General features: G+C 43.8%; 1 protein-coding gene across 1 annotated transcript; it reads right to left on the bottom strand.

Annotated features, from left to right (window-relative positions):
• Positions 1 to 8775: 8775 nt before the first annotated feature.
• DYRK3 (dual specificity tyrosine phosphorylation regulated kinase 3) lies at positions 8776 to 17452 on the bottom strand. Its single transcript, XM_006922827.2, has 3 exons — positions 17187 to 17452; positions 15237 to 15348; positions 8776 to 10585 (listed from the first exon to the last, which is right to left on the bottom strand). Exons 1-3 carry the CDS (start codon positions 17261 to 17263, stop codon positions 9011 to 9013), a joined length of 1764 nt encoding a protein of 587 aa, XP_006922889.1. The 5' UTR covers positions 17264 to 17452; the 3' UTR covers positions 8776 to 9010.
• Positions 17453 to 19085: the final 1633 nt, after the last annotated feature.

Genomic DNA, 19085 nt, shown 5'->3' on the forward strand with positions numbered 1-19085 from the left:
GGGTGGGGAGTTAGGGATCCAAATTTCTCCCTTAAACATCAACCATCTAGTCAATAATCTTCAAACCGCTGAATGTGCCTGCCTTCCCAGCCCACAGCCCTCTCCCTAGTTCAGACTCTATGCGTTCAGGCTTCTCGGGCCTACAATAGCGCCTGTCCTCTCTCCCACTCCCCATTCCACTGCACCATGTCATCCTGCAGAGAGAGTTTTCTGACTCCTCATGATCCCTCGAACTGTCGCCCAGCCACCCCACCGCAATGAACAGGGACTCTTGGCACTGCACGCTTCCAGCCGTAATACATGTGGCATTTTCTCACCAGGAGGACCTGAGCAAATGAACCCCTTGACCCAAGGTTCCCCAATATCTCAGGGAACTCAGAGCTGAACAAGGCCATCTTCGGCTTGCCGAATCGTTTCACCTAGTTCTAGCACGTCAGTAGAAAGATTAATTCCAGAGTAAAAACTCTCCTCCCAGGAGCTTCTGCCTCTCTGCTGCCCCAGATTGCCTGGAGGGCCCTGAGTGCCAGATCTGAAACATGCTTTCTTGAAGAGAAACTGAGGGCTAGAGAGGAGAAGCAGCCACTGCCCTGAGTCACAGGAGAGTGTGGGCGGGCGAAGGGAGAGGGCTCAGGTAGACAGGTAGACAAAGACAGATGACGTGCTGAGCTGGGAGGGCGGAACGAAGCTCTGAGAAAGAAAAGATGCAGAGTGGTGTGCATGCGCGCTGTGCTGGGAACGATGGCTTCGGCCACATTGAGACTTGGTCATGGAACTTTTGCCAAGCTTTCTTCCCCTTCCACTCCTCTGCCCACACTGCCCTCACCAGCCTTATCACCCCTTCCCAGTGCCAGGACCTGGGGACTGATAGTTTTGCCTGGAGTAAAGTCCAACTGGCTGTCTCCCTCCCTGGCCCGAATTGCCCCTTCCCACTGCTCCTCCCTGTCCACCCCATAGAGAAGAGCTGGCACCCTCACCCGCATAGCGCCTCGTGCCAGATGAGACACTTGAGCTGGAAGATTACCGAGCGCTCTTTTTAACCAGCCTGGGCTCATGTGACTGGCTTTTGTCCAGGCAGACATACGCAGGCCAGCCCTCCAGGCAGGGCACACAGCACTATTTATTTCTTACTGGGTTCTCTGCGGGCAGAGCTGGCAGGGTGGGGCTTTCTCATTGTATTTAAGCCTCAACTGGCGCCACTGCATTGCCCCAGTTTCAGCCTTTGCCCTTTTCCCAACCCTGTAGGTAAAAATAGCCACCACCCCACCCCCCTCCCCGTTTTCGGGAGTTCATGGGGCAGGGGAAGGAGGGTTGCTGGGAAGGCGGAGTAAACACTGCATGGGGGTGGGGCTAATGTTGAATGGGGCATGTGGGTTTTTTTAGTAGCAGCAAAGGAGAGTTTGGCTGCAAACCTTGGCTCTGCTATTAACTGAAGGGAAGAGCCTGGGTACCATTCTTTAATGGTCTCTGGGGCAGGAGGCCTTGTAGATAATGCGGGGGGAGGGAGTTAGTGAGGAAAATGATCATGGCTAGTGATGGACAGGGACGGTCACCACAAACATCCTTCGCTGACCTCCACCCCCATCCTTCGTTTGGGTTTTCTTGGACTCCTAGGGCATCTAGTCCATGTCTGCCATCATATGTATCTCATTGTATTTCGATTCTTTAACCGAACTTTTACTTCCCACTAAATTTTGGAGCAAGGACGGTGTCTCATTTGTTTGAATTGCCCACCACAGCGTCTGACACACAGGCGACAATGGGCATTTACTGCAAGATGGAAGAGAAAGCCGGCAGAGGGAGGTGGGCAGTGGGATCTGGCGCCCCCTGGGGGATCCCTGCAGAACTTGCAGTTGGGAGTGCAGTAGGGGAGGCAGGACGCCACCAGCGCCCCTGCTCCTGCAGTAGTTCCCCGCAGGGTTTCTAGTTTTACAAGCTGTGACTCTGTGGTCTGAGAAGTCTCAGCCTTGCCTCCTCCTCCAGCCCCAGCCCCAGCCCCACCCAGGCTTTCCCAGCTAAAGCTGCACCTTTCTCCCCTGGGCGCGGAATTTAAGGCTGGAACACGTTCGGAACAGAGGGATTACTCTCTTTGAACTGCAGCTGCCTGGGGCCAAGTTGGGCTTGGAAGGGGTAGAAGGGGTGACGCAGGTGACACAGCAGTTAGGAAACAGTTTTCCCTGCAGGAAGGCCGACCATGGATGCGTTTGCCTCTGTCCTTTCAATAGGATTGAGGGGAAACACCTGTGGTCTGTCCCTCCACTCGGTCCCCCAGAGAAGCCTGAGGCCGTGTCCCCACTTCACTCATGCTGCTTTGTCTGAACATCTCTCTGGCATTTTGAAGCAGATAGAGATTTGGGGTTCCAAAAGCAGAAAAGGGGCTCTTGAATGAAGAGGGTTGACTGGAGGGGACTGGAACCAAGACAGCGTGAAACAGCCGCTCAAAAACTGCAGGAAAGGCTCAGGGGTCAGGTTCCTGAATCCACCTCATGCAGTCAGTCACCTCAGTGTTGGGCTCCGACCAGGTTCGATGATGGGACAGAAATAAACAATGTTGATTTAGCAACCGGAGAAAACAGCAACACAAGCTGGCTATTGTTGAGGGAAGTAAGAGAGAGGGGAAGGTAGGGAGCCTGGTGCCTGCTTCCCTCCCCCCTGCGGTTGCTCTGGATGACGAATTTGGGATAGCACTGACGTCTGAGGAGAGGGATGTCAGAGAAACGTGGCAGTGAGAGCCCAGAAGGTGGCGGATGTCTTTCCGCCATGTCTTTCATCTCTGCCACCTTTTCTCCTCCTCCTTCAGCTCAGAACACAAGCCTCATGCTGTTTGCAGAGACTCAGACTATTCTCTTCTGCAACTATCTTCCCTCCCCACCTCCACCCCCAACCCCCACTCATTTGCAGGTTTATACAAATTTTAAAACCAGAACAGAGTGTAGATAACCTGGAGTTTTCCCTAAACCCACTGCCTGGCTTTGTCAAATTCTGAGCATATGGTCAGAACACTGTTGATGCTCTTTGTCCCTGACAGATGCCACCAGAGCGCTTTTACTCACACACAGCAGATGCTCAATAAGTCACTGTTGAGAGAACAAATGCACCAACAAGGCCTGCATGGACCTGCTTCAGAAGGGCAGAGGTGAGTGTATTGGGGCCAGGGGCCACCCTGGGAACAATTAAGAATTTTCCACAGTGGTACGGACGGGGCATCCTGGGTCTGCTCCTATGTCAGGAGCTTGTCAGCAGCCAGATACAAAGGTGGGGCTGGGAGCTTCTGCAAAACAAGGTTGAACTGTGTCCAGGCTTATGCTATAGAAAGGTGGAGGTCAGACCTTAGCAACAGCACAGTCTAGCTGCAGTCACTTCAGGTTTCTGCCTCTGGATAGAAATTCCTTCCTGGATATTGAAAAGCAATATTTACAGACGACACATCTATGGCTGTCATTGCCATTTTGCCTCCTTTTCTAAGTTCTGGTAGTTTTTGCCCTAAATGTACTAAAAGCCGTGGGCGTTGGGGTGTACTAGGTCATGGGGAAATGTGATGGCTATGTTGAAGGCTGATACTCTTAAATTCCACCTAGCCTAAAGCTTCTATAGCAGCAGCTAGTCCACCATGCTGTTGCTTCGTGTATGAAAAGGTCCTTTTCTAGCTTTAGGCCAGGATATCATAGAGCAGAAAGTCTGTTCAAGAATCCAGGGGACATTCGAGGTGGCAGAAGGCAGTTCTTCAGTTCACTGTCCACTTAGCTCCTGTTGCCACGGCAGTAATGGCTCAGGGCCAGGTCAGAAGCAGGCAGTGGGTGAGTGGTCCACAGGCCCCTAAGAACATTGTTTTCTTTTCCTTCCATTTGTTCGATTCCCTGTGGCTTTAAATCATCCCACAGACCAAGGCCTGGGCCTACTAAAAATGTGAAACTTCCCAAATAAGCTATATTCCTTGAAGCTGCTTGCCAGGCTTCATCCTGAAGCTAAGCCTGGGGACTAGGAAATGCGGAAACAGTAAATATGGTCGGGAGAGCTCATAGTTAGGGCTCCCCATATGTGTTTTCCTATTTCCCTTCTTCACACCAATGCCGGGGCTTATGGACCGAAGCTCTGGGGAACTAAAAGCATGTTGCAGGCAGAATCTCCGAAAGGCTGTTTCTCATCCCACTCCCAGGATTTTTTCAAGCGCTTTCTTCCTCTGTCATTGCCATCAAGCTGAGAGGCTGTACCTGCAGCAAAGGAACGCACCCCCTCGGAGTGGAACTCACCCCCCACGCCCGCAACGCTCCAGGGCCAGCTGGAAAGTTCTCGGCCTTGGTTTTGAATCAATCATGAAATGCTGAAAAACGCTCAGAGTATTTCTTTCATCTTTACTTCTCAAAAAACAAACATCCCAAAGTAAAAAAAAAAAAAACAACAAAAAAAAACCACTGACTCATCCCTGCCAAACTGTGCTTTCCAAAGGAAGCCAGTCAGCAGATTCAAATGAACAATGAGAGAATCCCATGATACCAAAATGATTCAAACCCGATGCTTTAGAGGCTGACATCCTGAGCTGAAATAGCCACAGGTCACCATCTGGCCTGATTTGGGGGCAGTCCTTTTTTGTGTGGTGGCAGAAGAGGTGAAACTCTTTCTAGTCTACAGTCAGACAGGCTTCTCCCGTTATAGAAAAGTTATGAGTCTAGGCTCAACTTAGTGGTTGGTGAGCTATATTAAGAATCATATCCTCTCCTTCAAAGTCTAGACGATGTATTTGTAGCTCTGGCTTATCTCAGGGGTTATGGATCCCAGGGACCAGAGCCTGAAGTCCTTACATGGATGGGTTCACTGTAACGCTTAAGAACTTCTCACTGAAATTAGCAGACATAATTTGACAGACACTTGGAAAGGATTACCCCTAATTTGGTTGAAGGCCAGGTTTGGTGGTAAATTCTTTTAAAATCTTGGACTTTAGGAAGTACAGGTTGAAGATGAAAGTAAGACATGTTGAAAAGATGATATTAAAAATGTAATTTAAAACTGGGAGGCTGATGCCTGGCGGAGGACAACTCTTTCTTGACTTGCCAATTCCTGGCCTTGTCTGTCTCCTCACTCGGAAGAACCCAGATTATTCACGTGGTGGATGTCTGCAGTTGCTCTGCATATGGTAAGTTCTAGCACTCTACAGACTGGTCACCTCCAGAGAGACTGAAGAGATCAAGAAAACACGTTCTGGCAATTCCACCCGGTTCAAAGGATAAGTATGTGTCCTTAATATGCAAAGGAGAAAAGGCATCCAGGGCAATCTGGAGCAATCATTGTCACCTTTCCAGCTTCTGTGTTGATGACATCAATTGACAGATGCCAGAGAAATAATTTAAAATAAACGAGAAGGAGTTTTCCATGATTCGCTAAAGTGGTAGGAGTATTTGTTATTTAGGAAAGCTTGGAACCATTTGTCAGCTGCTACCTAAAATTTAGCATTTAACTATAATTATGCCTAGTTAGGAATTAAGCAAAACAGAAAGTGTTTCAACATGACCAGCTAGCTGCTACAGATTCCAACTGCTTCACAATTGAATTTTTTATTTAATCATTTGTTCTGTTTTTCGTTTGCACAATAAATCCCATCCTTAACAGATTAAATATCATGAAAACTAAAATATAATGACGTTAGCCAGGTAACCTGTCTGTCCCACACCCCCTTAAACACCTAGGAAAAAGCCTGCTACTATAGTTATAAGTCAGTTTCCTCTGGGGAAGAAGATCCAGGCCAGACTCTCTTCTCTTTCACACAGCCCCTATGAGACAGAAGCAGAACCCTTGTCATAGGTAGGTTATTATCAAGGTGTCAAATACTGGACTAGAAGAAAGTGGCCTTGAATAACCTTTATCTAATTATCTTTTCTCAAAAAAAAAAAAAAAAGGGGGGGGGGGAGATCAGGGATTGACTGCATGGGTTGGTACACAGAGGGAAACAACCCTCTATCATCTGCACATGATCAGAAGTACCATGACCAGTTAACTTAGAACATCATGAAGACATGGGGCCTGCCCATTTGAAGCTTACATTCTAACATAAGGAAAAATCGTAACAGCACTTGATGAATGAAAAGATCGATAAATAAGAAAGGCAAAAGGCAGGACAGAGCCTAATAAGATGAGCAGGACTTAGCTGGATAAGCCAATAAAAAAATGATTTTAGGAATAAAATAAAACAAAAATTCCTACCTAATTCTTTTCACTGTGTCGATAAGAATTTGGAAACTTGGTTAATTTTGTCAATTTAAATATCAGTAAAAGAAGTCGACCAATTTAACCTGTTTAATTGCAAGGACCCAAAGAACAAAAGCAGTTAAGAACAACCCAGTATCTGTAAGACACAGTCTGAATCTCTGCACTAAGTGTGATGCCATTCAGTCACTAACTGCCATGGCTGGGAAGGGATCCAAGTAAAAATTTAACAGTGGCTGAAAAAGGAGGGCACAGGGTGAGGGACTCCAAAATCCACGACTTAAAATCCCTAAACTTGAAACCCACTCATAAACCTCCCCAAATCCATCTGGCACAACCACCACTATGTTTTAAAGCAGCCTGCTCTCCCCAAGCCTGAATCAGCCCGCAGAAGACAGACATGCCAACCTGAATGACTCTGCTCTGCATCACTCTCTAGGTTGCCAAATTTAGGCAGAAACACATCCATTCACCTTCCCAGAGCTTTCTAGAATATGCCTAGTGTCACGAGTTGTCTATATCCTGTCACTTGACTCAGTAAACTCACAGTTCATTTAACACACAGAAACAGATCACAAGCCAACCTCCGCTGCAGGCCCCCTTCTCCCGAGTCACACACGGTGCTGGCTGCCAAGGACACCTCTGACTAAAAACACGAACACTGAGATCAGTGCATGTCAGATATGTTTGGGGTAGAGTTAACAGCTTGCTTAGAAGAGCAAGTCTTCCACACTGATAACTAACTGTCAGAACCACCTCAGCATGTGCTCTGCCTAGATAATGCAGGAGATTCTTGCTCAACTTCTCCTTAAAGTTAGCGAATTCATCAGGAGTTAGACGGATCTAAGGGAGGTACACATTCCACTGCCTTCCGTAACCAGAAGGAAAGGAAATAATGAAGGTTTTTACAGTCCAGTCGCTCAGTCACCGAGAGTACCAGGACACCAGGCCTCAGTCTGAACTCTTCTCTGCGGTCGGGCTGAGGCCCACTCTGGTCATTTGTTCATTCTCATTTTTCATGGCCTGTGCTGTGGCAATCAGAAACACTTTTGGATAAGGCAACAGTTCCTTAAATAACATGCCCATGGCATTTTTCTTCTTTTTGTTACTGTGATAGCTAACGAAAGGAGCCTCCTACTCTTACGGAGTTTGCAGAGACTGAATTCTAGAATAAAAATGGAACTGGCTCATCCTGAGAATGGCGTAGCAAGCAATGATCTTTAAAGTGCACACATAGAAGACAGAGTTGGGCGCACTCTTGCTGTGGAGGTCGGGTGGGAGCAGAGGGAGGGCAGGGAAGAAAGGACCAGGACCGGCAGCGCTGAGTTCTTTGGTTGCTGTCCCTGTCTCTAACCCACCCTTCCATGTAAGACATTTCACCAGCAGTTAGTTCATTGCCAGCCCTCACTGTTCGAATCTTAGCGGAGAAAAAGAATGTTGAAACGAAGGAAAATGAAATGGAATTCTACCAGTTTCTGGATTTTCTTCTTCTAACTGAAGTTCACTCAGAATCTAGGAAATAGTCCTTGGTTTAAATTAAAAGTGGGAGAAGCATGGCACATTAAGGTAGCAGATAGCTGGAAAAAGAAGGAAATCAAGGAGACCATAGTTAGGTTTACCTGAAGGTGATCACTTTTGTAAAGAGGAGAGTCCGTGAAAATGCAGCAAGCAGGCTGGTCCCCGGGGTTCCAAGGAATGAGGGAACTGCAGTTTCCATGCTGACCCTACCTTAACATCTGGGTCCCTTGGAGCAAAGAAGCTGCTTCATCTTCCTTGAAGACCCAGGAGGAGGAATGCATCTGACTCAGTTTTAATACCAATACTTGGTAAAGTGGTAAGATGTCTGTAAAATGCTTTGAGTGCCCAGGAAACAAATCAGAGGCAATAATAATAATAAAATAATAGTAACATAGATGGGGGGGGGACATTTTATGAACTATATAGATGTCTAATCAATGTACCGTATACTTGAAACAAATTAAAATAGTCATAGAGATATAAAGGCTAACATAAAAAGTATAATGAATAATATTATAATAACTATGTATGGTGTCAGATGGGTACTAGATTTGTTGGGGTGATCACTTTCTGAGTTTTATAGATGTCTAATCACTATGTTGTACACCTGAAACTAATATAATATTGTGTGCCAACTATAATTGAAAAATAAAAGTTATTTCAAAAGTTTTTAAAAATTTAAAAAATAATAGTAACATAAAATAAAAACACATATCACAGAATCAAAGAAAAGAGAAATGAGTCATTGAGAAACAGGGACATCACTTCTCCAGGTGACCAAGAGCTTCCTGGAGCTGCCCACGGCCCACATTCTGCTGAGCCCTTTCACCTAGAATGAGCCCGCACAATGGCTTGCTGTGGCAAGAGACCTAGCTTCGGCTCTCATCTATAACTACAGCCATGTCCTAAGTTACCCTCTGGAACAGATGCTGAGGGAGACAAAGGGTGAGGAATGCTCAGGATATACTTCTTGGTATACTGTCTATCTTGAGAGAAAGGGATTTAAACCAACAGAATAGTACCTAGGTTGATGTACACCAGATAATAATACAAAAGATACACTGACCTATTAAAAAGTCATTTAATGTGTATTCCAGGATGGCCAATACAAGCTGGTTAGGTAATTAGCCCTTGAAGAGTTCTTTTTATAGTCATATAAAAATGTTTTACTGTTTAAAAAGAAGAAATCTAGTATAACAAAAACATATCCACCAATGGTTTGTATTTTTTTCCCATTTTCAGGTTTGCAAGATAATTAAAAATACATACATTGCATCTCTGAGCACATCACTGTCCGTTAGCTAATCAGTTTCGGCAACACACTGCACAGAGGTATACCACCATTGGTTTCTGACATTAAGTTAGCTTTAAGCTTACTGGCTATGCCAACAACTGGAGGCAGTTTGGAACCCAGTCCCTGGAAAGCATTTGCAGGATTTACCACCCGTTTGCCTGACACCTTCTCAATGGTAAGAGGTCTAGGCACAGACTTGCTAATCCAAGGGTGTCTTAATGCTTGAGCTGGGGTCAGGCGGGCAGAAGGATCCCAGTGAAGACACCTTTTCAAAAACTCTATGAACAAATAGTCATCACACCCTTTCAGAGCTGTCACCCAGTCTTTGCTACCCGGGGGACCCCGCTTTTTACCCCGACGTGAGCGACCCCCCACAAGCACAACTCTCCCATCCGCCTGAGTAGTCACAGAACAGTAGCGAGGCAGGCCCTTGGAGTTAATAAAGTACTTGGCACGTTTGCTCTGCTCCAGAAGTTTGGGTGGTGGCATCCCTAGAAGCTCCATCATGCAGGCCAACTGGTCTCCTTCGTCCTCCCCAGGGAAGAGAGGGTGTCCTGTTAAAAGTTCTGCAAGGATGCAGCCAAAACTCCACATGTCAATAGGTGTGCTGTAGCGGCCTCCCAGGATGATCTCCGGAGCTCTGTAGAACCGAGACTGGATATACGTATAAAGCTTCTGGTATTCGAAACAGCTGGACCCAAAGTCGATGACCTTGGTCGCACTGCGCCCATGATGTTTCAGGAGAATGTTTTCTGGCTTCAGGTCACAGTGAATGATCTTATTTTTGTGGAGAGCATCTAAGGACTGCAAGATGGACTGAGCAAACTTGCGTACCAACTGGACGCTAAAGCCCTGAAACTTGTTTTTTTTAATTAGCTCATAAAGGTCTATGCTCAGCAATTCAAAGGCCATGCAAACATGGTTCCGGAATGTGAAACTTTCCAGCATGTGAATGACGTTCATGCTACCAGTTTTATCCTGCTTTCTAAGATGCTCCAAAATCCGGATCTCCTCAGCTGCTTGACGATGGAAACGCTTCTCATTGCGCACCATCTTCAGGGCCACGTACTGTCGAAGTTTGTGATCATAGACCCGGGCCACCTGTCCAAAACTCCCCTTGCCAATAATTTTCAGCACTTCATATCGATAAGCTAGATGGTCTCTAGGTACATGAATGTAAGCCCCATCTGCATCATCATACCCCCCATTATTGGGACCACCAATAACTCCATGTCTTTTTTTGGCATTTGGACCTACGAAGTAAATTTCTGGATAATTGATGATTTCCAGCTTCTCATAAGCAGTGAGATGGTGTTTATATTGCTTCAGTGCTTGTTCTGGAGTCAGAGGCACCGCTTTGGATGCTTTGGGTGAACTGCTGGACTTCACCGTATTCAAGCTATCTGAGCTTTTCCCCTGAGAAACGGTAGGAGAGCATTTTTCAGAGTCGTTGATGCCATCTGACTGAAAAGTATCAGATCTTCTGTTGCCAAATTCTTGAAACAGCTGTTCTACCTTCATTTCACCTCCATTCAGGAAGTGCTGAGTATGATCTCTCGTTAACTGTTCAGTGGTGATCTATGGAAAATAAAAATGAATGTAACGCTAAAAACAGTGGAAGGATGAAAGAATCCTCCCCCTGACTGAACAACAACAAAACATGTCCAGCCACTTAGGTTAAAACAACCCAAAAGTGAGATAAGAAAAGCAGAAGTCTCCAGAAACTTCTACGTATTAATCCTCAGGCCTCCTGAGTATTACAGCCACCCCTGCCCCTACATATGCCTTGCTTTGTTCAAGACAAGATGGTCTTTTTACCATACTCTAAACATGCTAGGTTCCTTCTAACAGGTATGTCTTTCTACTGAGAATCTTCTCTCCCCATCCACTCAAATTTTACACTGAAAGAGAGGCCCAATCCAAGTCCTCTCTCTTCCACTCAGAACTACCCCAAGCCCATACTCGTATCTTAATTGCAGCTGTTCAAGGCTATATACAAAATCTGGCACTTAATTATATATATACTGTCTCGTATTGTTTACTAATGGTTTCAAGTACCTTCCAAAATCTTAAGGGCATATAGCAGGATCAAAATAATGTATATTAAAGTGTTCTGTAAATGACAAAGTACTACTAAGGGACAGAATCAGGATTTGAACCCAGGTCTTCTGTCAGTCCAGGACCCTTCCCATTAACATAACTCACCTGCAGGTTCTCCTAGTGCCTGTACTACTCTCCAGTGGGGCTGAATGCTGGCCATGGCCTGGAATCAACCAAGGAGTCATCATCTACTCCCAGGTCCCTAAATAAATTATTGCAAGCTTCTAGCTCAGTTCATTGAATCAGAAAAGCTCTAAGCCAGAGAGAACACTTTGATCATCCAGGCCAATTTTTTGTTTATCTGACAGTGAGAGTCCAACGCTCTGGCATTTCTTATAAAACTCTCCTAGAGATAAAGGGTCTCTCTGTCTCCCTTTCATAGACACATACACCAACTCTTCCTCATCAAGAGGAAGGTGATAAAGCCATACTACTACCCTTTTTACTTGATTTTCTTTAACTTTTGCCTGCAAAGAACAGTAACTCACAGAAGAAAGCTCTACGTACTCCTCTGAAATGAAACAAGGTTCTTTGAAATTAGATGGAGGGGGAGAAAAGCAAAAAAGCTAAATGCTTAAAAAAAAAAAACCAACTAAGCTAAGAATGTTAAATGCTGTTGTTTAAAAAAAAATTCTAGGATACTGCAAAGAAGATCTACTGTTCTTAATGGAACCTGAAGAATTGTGCTCCTAATCTTTTTGACAATTTCCGGCAGTTTCTATGATCAGGGGTAGATAATTTCATGAGAGCGCTGAACGACAGTTATGATCTCTAAAAATATGATAAAAATTTAAAGATAATGATCCAAAGTGGCCAAACTTTTAAAAAAGCTGAATTGTAATATAAACTGTGCAAACAACACCTGGCCTATCACCTTAAATAAATGACATTTTAAAAGATGAAACTATAAACAACAAAAAAAAGATTAAAAATTTTAAGTGCTGGCATACTCTTTCAAAGACAGCTCCTAATCTAGGTTATAAAAGAACATTAGTTCCCACCTGCTCCTTTTAGGTCATTTAATCAATTTCAACATTTATGATATATTACAAAAGCAGCCAGTACAACTGTAGTCACACTGTGATACTTAGTTTTAAAGTAAAGAGATAAGATACGGACCAGGGCAAATCTCACTGATACCAAAATAGAGAACTACCACTGGTTGAAAAATTAAAATAGGGCTGCAGACAGAACCTAAATACCTTGCTAAAATGTCAGATCCAAGGCAACATTTTTCTCATTGGTAATTAAGTCAAATAATTATCTCTATTTTGGGGAAAGAAAAAAGAAAGGGTCCTACCCACCCATCCGACATACACATGAACATTTATTGTTCACTATTAGAAGTGCTAAAAAAAAATAACCACGAGTTCTCAAGGAACTACAATCTATTAGAAGATCCTTTGGCTGAATTGGGGAATTAAAATTGTTTGGTTCTAGGTACATTTACATGACAAAAATGACATGTGCATGCATCTCAGCCAGTTTTCCTTAAAATTCTCACTCTCTAACTTAAATGCATCTAAATATTCACTGCTAATCTTGGGAACACGTTCTGAAGAAATGTGAAGTCAGAAGGCCTGGGCTGAGATCCTGGCTATGCTGCTTAATCTTTATCCCAGTTTCTCAGCCTCAGTTTCTTTAACTGTAGCATCTAGACAGTAATACCTTGCAGGACGTTGTTGAATCGTGTGATAACGTGTGAAAGACCCTCACAAACTATAAAACGTGAAAACACTGGCAGCAATAATTCTCCATATACTACGGTTTAAACTTCTATACACTCTCCCTTTCCCCATTCAGTTGATTTCTTCTCTCTGTAGCGCCTGCCTCCATATTTCCAGTCTCTCTCCACCGGGCGTCTGGCACTAAATATGCCTTTTGCTCCATGCAGGTCCCTAAAACAGGCCTTCCCTTAGGGTGTACAGAAACACGTTAGCCACTTTCTCCCCCACATAAAACTTGCTTTCAATTTGCTATACAATGTGATGTGTTACCTCTCTAGAGATATTTCAACTTTAACAGAAGATCAAGGCCTTAACTCAAAGGAATGATTCTCTAGGAACTGCAGTCATCAATAAAGCTTAACCTAATAAAAGCTAGTAGGAAAGGTATTTGTGGTCCGGGGCCCACCCCTGGGCATTTCACCTACTCTGCCTACATGAAAGGCTGTGCTGGCTCTGGAGGTCTTCATTTCTGTTTGTGATAAAGAGAGGGTCTCAGGTACAGGACACTAATAAGAGCAGATACGTAACAGAAATTTAATTTCCATAGAACTATTACAAGATTAAGGATGCCATGTGGATTTCCCGACTCATGATTTTTCCTAAAAGCGAGCGTAAATCTCTCTTCCTGCAAATCAAGTCTTATTTTGCCCTCTGGAACTACACGGAAGTATCCAAATTTCATGTAAAATCCCTCAGATACCTAAAAGGGGCTGTGCGGCCCCCACCCTTTTTCTTGAGGTTCGTCATCCCCATTGCACCCTCTACCCCACACGGCTTGTGTCAGGTTCCCTCACGCATTCCTATTCACATTCTCAACACAGGCTGCACTTTGTCTCTCTTGAAGTGTAGCTCCCAGAACAGAACACGATACATCAGGTGGAGTCAGTCCACTCCGAATTATCCAGGCCTGTGAATCTGAAGAATTCCAGGAAGGAATTTTTCCACACAGGGAGAAGTTCTCTCCTTAGCTTTCTTTCCTTTCCTGTAAATAACTCAAATACTGGCCTGAATCAATTACGTATCAAGTCTGCTGTGCTATAAATAAAATCTTCCTTCCATTGTTCTAGGAGGAGCTATGATTTTCGAACAGGTATAATAAACTATTATACACAGAGTATATATAGTGTTTTAAAACACTATATATTTCTATTCTGGGTTTATAATCACAATAACCAAGCAAGGTATATAATCAACTATATCAAATATCTTAACTATGTAATTATATCCAGAGAGACAGATAATGCCAGATTAATCATGTTTTATTTAAGAATGCTTCACGTACACTGTTAATTTGGAGGTCTCTTGACATTTCAAATAGAATTTTCTACTGTGTTAATCAAGTCTTAAAGATCTTAAGAAATTCAGAAAAGAAAAAACCTTCCCATCCAGATATGAAACACTATCCTCTCCCTAGTTCTTGACCCAAAATCTCTGCAGCACAAAGCTTAACCTAATAAAAGCCTAGAAGCAGATAATTTATAGTTTACAATGAAAATGTAAGAGCATCTTGGATAAATGCTAAAAGACTTTTAGTGATGCTAAAAGACTGCAAAAATAGCAATAGGGTCTCAAAATGGAGTCATGGCATCATGAACTACGTGTCACCAAGAGGTCAAAAAGCATTTTTTATTCCCAGCAAAGTGTCCAAAGACTGTGTTGGAATCTAAAATCTTGTGTTTCCCAAAAACTGTTACTGAATACTATACATTAAGAAATTCATTGGGAGGAAATGGGGAAGGGATTAAGAAGTACAAACTTCCACTTAAAAAATAAATCACGGGAATATAAAGTACAGCACAGGGAATATAGTCAATAATATCATAATAACTATGTATGGTGCCAGATGGGTACTACACTTATCACTTTGATCACTTTGTAAGGTATACACATATTGAATTACTAAGCTGTACACCTGAAACTTATATAATATTGTATGTCTAGAATAATTAAAAATAAATTTAAAAAGAAAAAAATAAAACTAAAAAAATGATTCTCTTTAAAAGTAAGTATTGCTTTTTAATCCGTAGGGAAAAAAAATGCTAATCTATGAATTCAGGGATATTTTCTATTCCTTGTTTTTGTTAAATGGAGCCTTTGTAATACACTGTATATATCATCCTGTAAAAAAAATAAACATTACCTGGATAAAAGTAGTATATTATTTCTCTACTGTCATATATTTATCCCAGTGGTTGAAAGGAGTAGGTAGGCTCTAAATCAAAATCAATCTGAAAAGCTAAGCTCCCACCACAGAAATTATTCCAAAGTCAAGAGCCACAAATAAATACAAAGGATACAAAGAGTCTGAGTTGCCAGAGAGATGTAACTGTACCTTGAGCATTAAGTAGCACTTCCTCCTTTCCAAGACAATTACAGAGCAAAGAATGACTTCATCTACTTACATTTAGTCTTCTGGGTAGAGGTGGTTCAGAAGGATTGCAGAGAACGTTTGAACAGGGTGGGCATTTGGTTTCATCTATCATCATGAAGGTATCATAGACACCATCCCCCAATCTATTTGAAAGGATTATAGATAAAATCTGTCAGTAACTGAAGTACACAAATTTCTATTTCCAAAACATTCTATGTCTTAACTGCTTCGTATCTGCTACAAAGAATAATGAATATAAATAATTATCTATACTGCATTTTGGCACTGAATACAAACAACTAGGGTGTTTGGCATAGGAATAGAGGAAATTCAACTTTTTTTTTTTTTTTTAAGAGAGTACAGCATTTCTAGGTTTATATTTTGAAATAGTTAAAACAAGTCTTACTTTCTGGGTGTTGCTAAAAATGAAGGCTATCAAAAAAGGATCTCATTTAGCTTAGTACTTGAAAATAAAAGCTAGCTCAAATCTGAAGCCTAAAAACCAGAACAGAAGAAAAAAAAAAAAAGACAGAGGTAACTGTACTTTCAAGACTTGGATCCTAATCTCAGCTCTACCACTGGCTGCACTACATTCCTCCCGAGCCTGTTTTCCACATGTTGTAATGGAGAGAACAGTTCCAGTCTACACACTTCTGCATCTTACAGGCAGGAAATAAGAGGCCTTGTTAGGGCTGTGTTCTTTCAATTTATTTATTTACTTACCTATTTAACATTTACCTAACTTGTAGAAAAATACAGTGAAAACTACAGCAAATATTAAAGGGTTCTCTAAATTACAAAATGTACTGAATTTCACTTCTTTACCCACTGCATTTTCTGGTGGGTGGTGGAAGCTAAAGGCTAAATGATTAAGAATCATGTCTTCGTTCTTTAACACTGGCTCCACCATGGTAAGGGAACACAAAAGACAGAGAGGATTTATTTAATCCACAAGATAGCCTTGAATAATGTATTTCATCTGCCACCAAGAACATGAATTTCCCAGTTACACAAATCAGCATTTCATTGTATCATTTATACATGATGTACTGTGAATACAATGATGATGACCGGATTGCAGGGGTAGAATTTTTTAAAAATCTTTTAAGATATGCTAGAATATTTTAGTTGCCTGTAAAAACTGTTTTGTAAAATTAATTCTAGAGTTTTCTTAATTGATGTGTTATAGGAGTACAGAGTAAAAAATACAAATATTTTGGGGATGTTCTTTTTAAAAACATGCTTTCACATTCTGATAGAATCATTTATATCTTTAACGAAAACTGCTTCAACAACAAGAACTAAAAATTCTGGATGTGACTAACTCTGCCAACAGTATGAATAAAACAAAACGGGATAGGCAACCACATTTACAGAGAAAAAGAGAAAGAAGACCTACAAGATTTCTTATAAATCGCCAGAGAAAATTACTCAAGTCTCCACGCAAATATTGAGGAGTCCCTTCTCCCCATTTAGTTATAAAATACAATGCGAGGTGGAGAATCTCTCAAAATAGAACCCACTGAAAGCCGTATCAGCAGAAACCCTCACCTGCACATCCAAAGACAAACCGCACCCCTCACCGCAAAGCCCCAAGAGTTAAGCTCTTGGTCATCTGCTCTGAGCAACAGGGCTTCTCTGAAAGCGATCGCTCCCTGTCTCCCCCAGTTTGCTAAAAATCCCCACCCAAAGTCTGAGCTTCTAAGAGTTCCTTACTATATACTCCTGATCTAGGGCTTCAGAGATAACCTCGACGGTGGGAACCTCTAACTCCGCTCTAGCCCTCTCCCCGGCACACTGAGGGCTGGGGGAGGGGAGCTGATGAAGAGGATGAGGGGTGGGCTGGTCCCCGGGAGGGGGTCAGACCCCTTCCCTCGTCCCTCCTGCTGGAGGCCCAAGCCTTCCCCGCCCCCCGACTTTGACTGCCAGCGGCAGCCTCTCAATCCGGCGCCCCCAACCCGTTACCCGGTGGCGCCGTTACCTCCGCTGCTGGGGCGGGAGTCCGGCTCCGGGCGGCCCCGCATCCTTCCGCCCCGGCCCGCGAGCCGTGCCTCCCATCCCCTAGCTCAGAACCCCCCGGGGGGAGGGGCGGCGGTTGGAGGGTCCAGCGAGCAGCGTCCACTGCACTGGGGCGGCTGCTTCCCCGGCCGCGATGCTTCCCCAGGGACTCTGGTAGAGACACTGCAGCTCCGCGCGCCTTCGCTCGCGACTGGACCCAGCCGGGAGGAAAAGAGGAGCGGCAGGGTGGGCGGGGGAGCGGTGTGGTCGCCTAGCAACCGCGGCACGCCCCGGGAAATGCCTCTGCGCAGCGACGCGGCGACGCACGGGGGCGGGGTCCGAGGCCTCCCACCACCGCGCAGGCTCCGGGAGGTTCAAGTTTGAGAGGTGACTCTTCCGCAGCCGGGGTTCGCTGGCTGTGAGCTGAGCGCGTGGGGTCGCAGCCCGGAGATCGGAGAAAGGGTCCGGCGGCGTATTGTGGAAGTAGCACTTAGCCCCATTTCTACCTTAGAAGCCTGCTGCCCCTTAGCACATTGCAGGCTGGAGTTCTAAAACCTCTTGATTATGAATTAAAAATGAATTAAAAAAACGTAATTTCTTAGACTTCCCTAATGAGCCGCCCCCCCCCCGGGTAATGAGTTACGTAGGAGAGCAATAATAATAAATCCAGTTAGTAATACTGTACCAGAGCTTCCTAACATTACATTGTCTTATTTAATCTCGGTAACCATACCAGATGACAGCCCTCTTTTACAGATTTCTCTAGAATTCAGAATTTAAGTGGGGGATTGTCTGACTCCCCTGCAGGGGGATGCCACGGACGGTAGGGATCAGTGAGCTATTTTAGGGATGAGAAACTGAGGCCAGAGGAGCCGTGCTTTCTGGGGCTCTTCTAGTTGACGAAACCTAAACTAGAAGTCTGCAGACTCCCAGCCTCCCTCCTCCTGCACCCCCTTGGAAGGCTCTTCCTGTATTTTTCTTTAGAGAGAGGGAGTGGGGCGGTTGTGGGGCGGGGGATTGTCTTCCTTTTCTGAAAAGTTAAGACACCTTAGTAATACAGATATTAAGCGGATTTTGATAGTTGGAACGAAAGTGAGAGGGAAAGATGTTAAAGCAGAAAAACACAAGTGTTGTTTTCTTCAGCGTGGCATCCAATCGGGTTTTCTAAACCGGCAGAGCACGAGGCCATCTGACCCTTAAGAAGAAAACCAAAAGCCTTGTTCTCCAAATGCTGAACACGGGCGCCACCTGGCGTGAATGGGGACTTAGGGACTCATTGTCCCAAATCAGCATAGAGCATAGTCCATAAATAGAAAAATTTCCATCCAAGGTTCATTTCCGTGTGACTAAAATCATACTCCGTTTTCATGCCTCCAAATAAACATGCCCTTAAAATCCAAAGGCTCTTCACTTTATAAACCGTGAATGTGTTCGTTTGGGGAACTATTCTTTGTGACCAATGTTGTTTTAGCCTCTCTGATATAAATATAAATAAAAATATTTTCTTCCATGATGATTTAAAAAAATTTTCTAATTTTATGAATAAGGTTTTGTGGAGGTTTTTTGTCATCTCCCCACCCCCCAACTAGAACAATCCTGCTTTCATATGGGTTTGTATCTGAGCTCCTCTGGAATCATTTGTAGAAAGTTCCATGGCAACCAAAGGTTTGGACTAGATTGTTGCTGAAGTCCCTTTCAGCTCTAAGATTGCAAAATTCTATTAAATAATCACTGTTCTTCATAGTCATGTGAACACCTCAAACCACCTTACTGCCCTAAACATTTGAATGAGACTTACCCCATAAGTTTTCTTATTTCCTCATTCTGAATCACTGCTTTGAGAAGATTGAATCTCCCCAGTCTGTGTTCCAGACATTTCTCT

The sequence above is a fragment of the Pteropus alecto genome, unplaced genomic scaffold, assembly GCF_000325575.1.
Source record: "Pteropus alecto unplaced genomic scaffold, ASM32557v1 scaffold359, whole genome shotgun sequence".
Classification (NCBI taxonomy): domain Eukaryota; kingdom Metazoa; phylum Chordata; class Mammalia; order Chiroptera; family Pteropodidae; genus Pteropus; species Pteropus alecto.

Coding starts and splice junctions, on each gene's coding strand:
- DYRK3 (XM_006922827.2), bottom strand. CDS start 17,263: ATGGGAGGCACGGCTCGCGGGCCGGGGCGGAAGGATGCGGGGCCGCCC. Junction 15,349..17,186: donor CTCCCGCCCCAGCAGCGGAG/GTAACGGCGCCA, acceptor CCTTTCAAATAG/ATTGGGGGATGGTGTCTATG. Junction 10,586..15,236: donor CTCTACCCAGAAGACTAAAT/GTAAGTAGATGA, acceptor TATTTTCCATAG/ATCACCACTGAACAGTTAAC.